General features: G+C 50.1%; 1 protein-coding gene across 1 annotated transcript in view; it reads right to left on the bottom strand.

The window, feature by feature from the left end:
• MFSD14A (major facilitator superfamily domain containing 14A) overlaps positions 1 to 815 on the bottom strand; it is a 14915-nt gene extending 14100 nt beyond the window's left edge. The window contains exon 1 of the mRNA XM_035902868.1: positions 740 to 815. Coding sequence (XP_035758761.1) covers positions 740 to 815 — 76 coding nt within the window. The remainder of the gene's footprint in view (positions 1 to 739) is intronic.
• Positions 816 to 1393: the final 578 nt, after the last annotated feature.

Genomic DNA, 1393 nt, shown 5'->3' with positions numbered 1-1393 from the left:
AGCGAGGCTGTGGAAGCCCCATGCCCAGCCCCGACGGGACGCAGCCCTGAGCTCCCACTGACCCTGTCGGGGAGGAGAGCGGGCGGCTGCGTTAGAGGTGCTTCGAGGTGCCTCCCAACCTCAAACACTACGCAATTTTAAGTTTCAGCTAGGTCATGCTAGAGTCTCTCTTTTGTTACATGATTTATGCAAGTCATACCGAGCTTTTGTTTTTCCAGATTCCAATATTTCCAACACAGATAAAAAACCAAATAAGCCTTTTGAACAACTGAAGGAAATAAATACAGAAAACCACGCTGGCCCTTCACCCCTACTGCTACAAAAGATCCTAATTTTCAAAAGTAACCACATCAATGTGTAAAGGGTAAGCTACGGAAGTACCTGAGCACCGTGCTGTTTTTCCTTCCCAAGCCCTCTTCAGAAAATACAGACATACCATACAGATAGTTCTGCTCATTTTTCATCCTGTTCTCTTAAGGAGGTAAATTAACAGTCTCTATAGGTACAGAAAGTGGCTATAATTATCTTCACTTCCCACAGTTCCCTTCCCTCTCCACCCACAACCCTTATTTTAGGTTTGGGTTAAAAATTTATCCAGCTCTGCACAAACTGTAAGTAACAATCCTAGCTCAGCCTGACACAGAAAATCCGGTTCATTCTCACGGTCCCCAGGTGCCTGTCGAGTCACTGGCTCGTGGCCCCCCAAGCTCTTACAGACGGCGAGGTAGGAGTCACGAACTGTCCCTGTCGCCCCAAGCACCGGGGGCCAAAAGCGCCTCCAGCCCCCGTTCAGCCAACGCAAGCTCAACAGCCATCGGTCTCTATGCTGCCCTTGCCCGGTTCTGGGCGGCTACTGGGAGCTCGCGCGCGCAAACCAGAACAGCAGAATGAAACCGGCGGCCGCTCTGCACCGCTCAACTGCTGGCGACTTCAGAGGCCTCCGGGCGGGTTCTGCCATGTCATCCAGCTGCAAGCAACCCGATCGGGGGCTTCCGTGACATTGGCAGAGAGAAGTGACATTTAGATCACTAGGGTTAAACTCCTTGCCTTCTGGTTGCTAATGCTCCCTTATCACCCGTACTGGTATTTGTTCCTATCGATAAAAAAGGAAGTAATTTAGTCACGTTTAGGTCATCACTTCTACAGCTGTTTTTAAAGGTGATTGCAACTATAAAGCAGTAAAAATACTCCTGAGGTGGAAGAAAGAGGGAAGGCGATCCACAAGTGGTTACATTACAGTGCATTAAGATATATTATGTGCATCCAGTCCACAAGCCTCAAGCACTAGTCTGACGGAGCCTCCTTCCCAGCACGTAGGTTGGGGAGCACTGGGTGCTCAGCCCTGCCTCACTCTACAAACCTGCCCCGCTGCGCGCTACCAACTGGCTAACGA

This window comes from Egretta garzetta, unplaced genomic scaffold (assembly GCF_000687185.1).
Source record: "Egretta garzetta isolate BGI_Z169 unplaced genomic scaffold, ASM68718v1 scaffold149, whole genome shotgun sequence".
Classification (NCBI taxonomy): Eukaryota; Metazoa; Chordata; class Aves; order Pelecaniformes; family Ardeidae; genus Egretta; species Egretta garzetta.
Note: the sequence above shows the minus strand (reverse complement) of the source record. Positions and strands in the feature narration are given on the sequence as shown.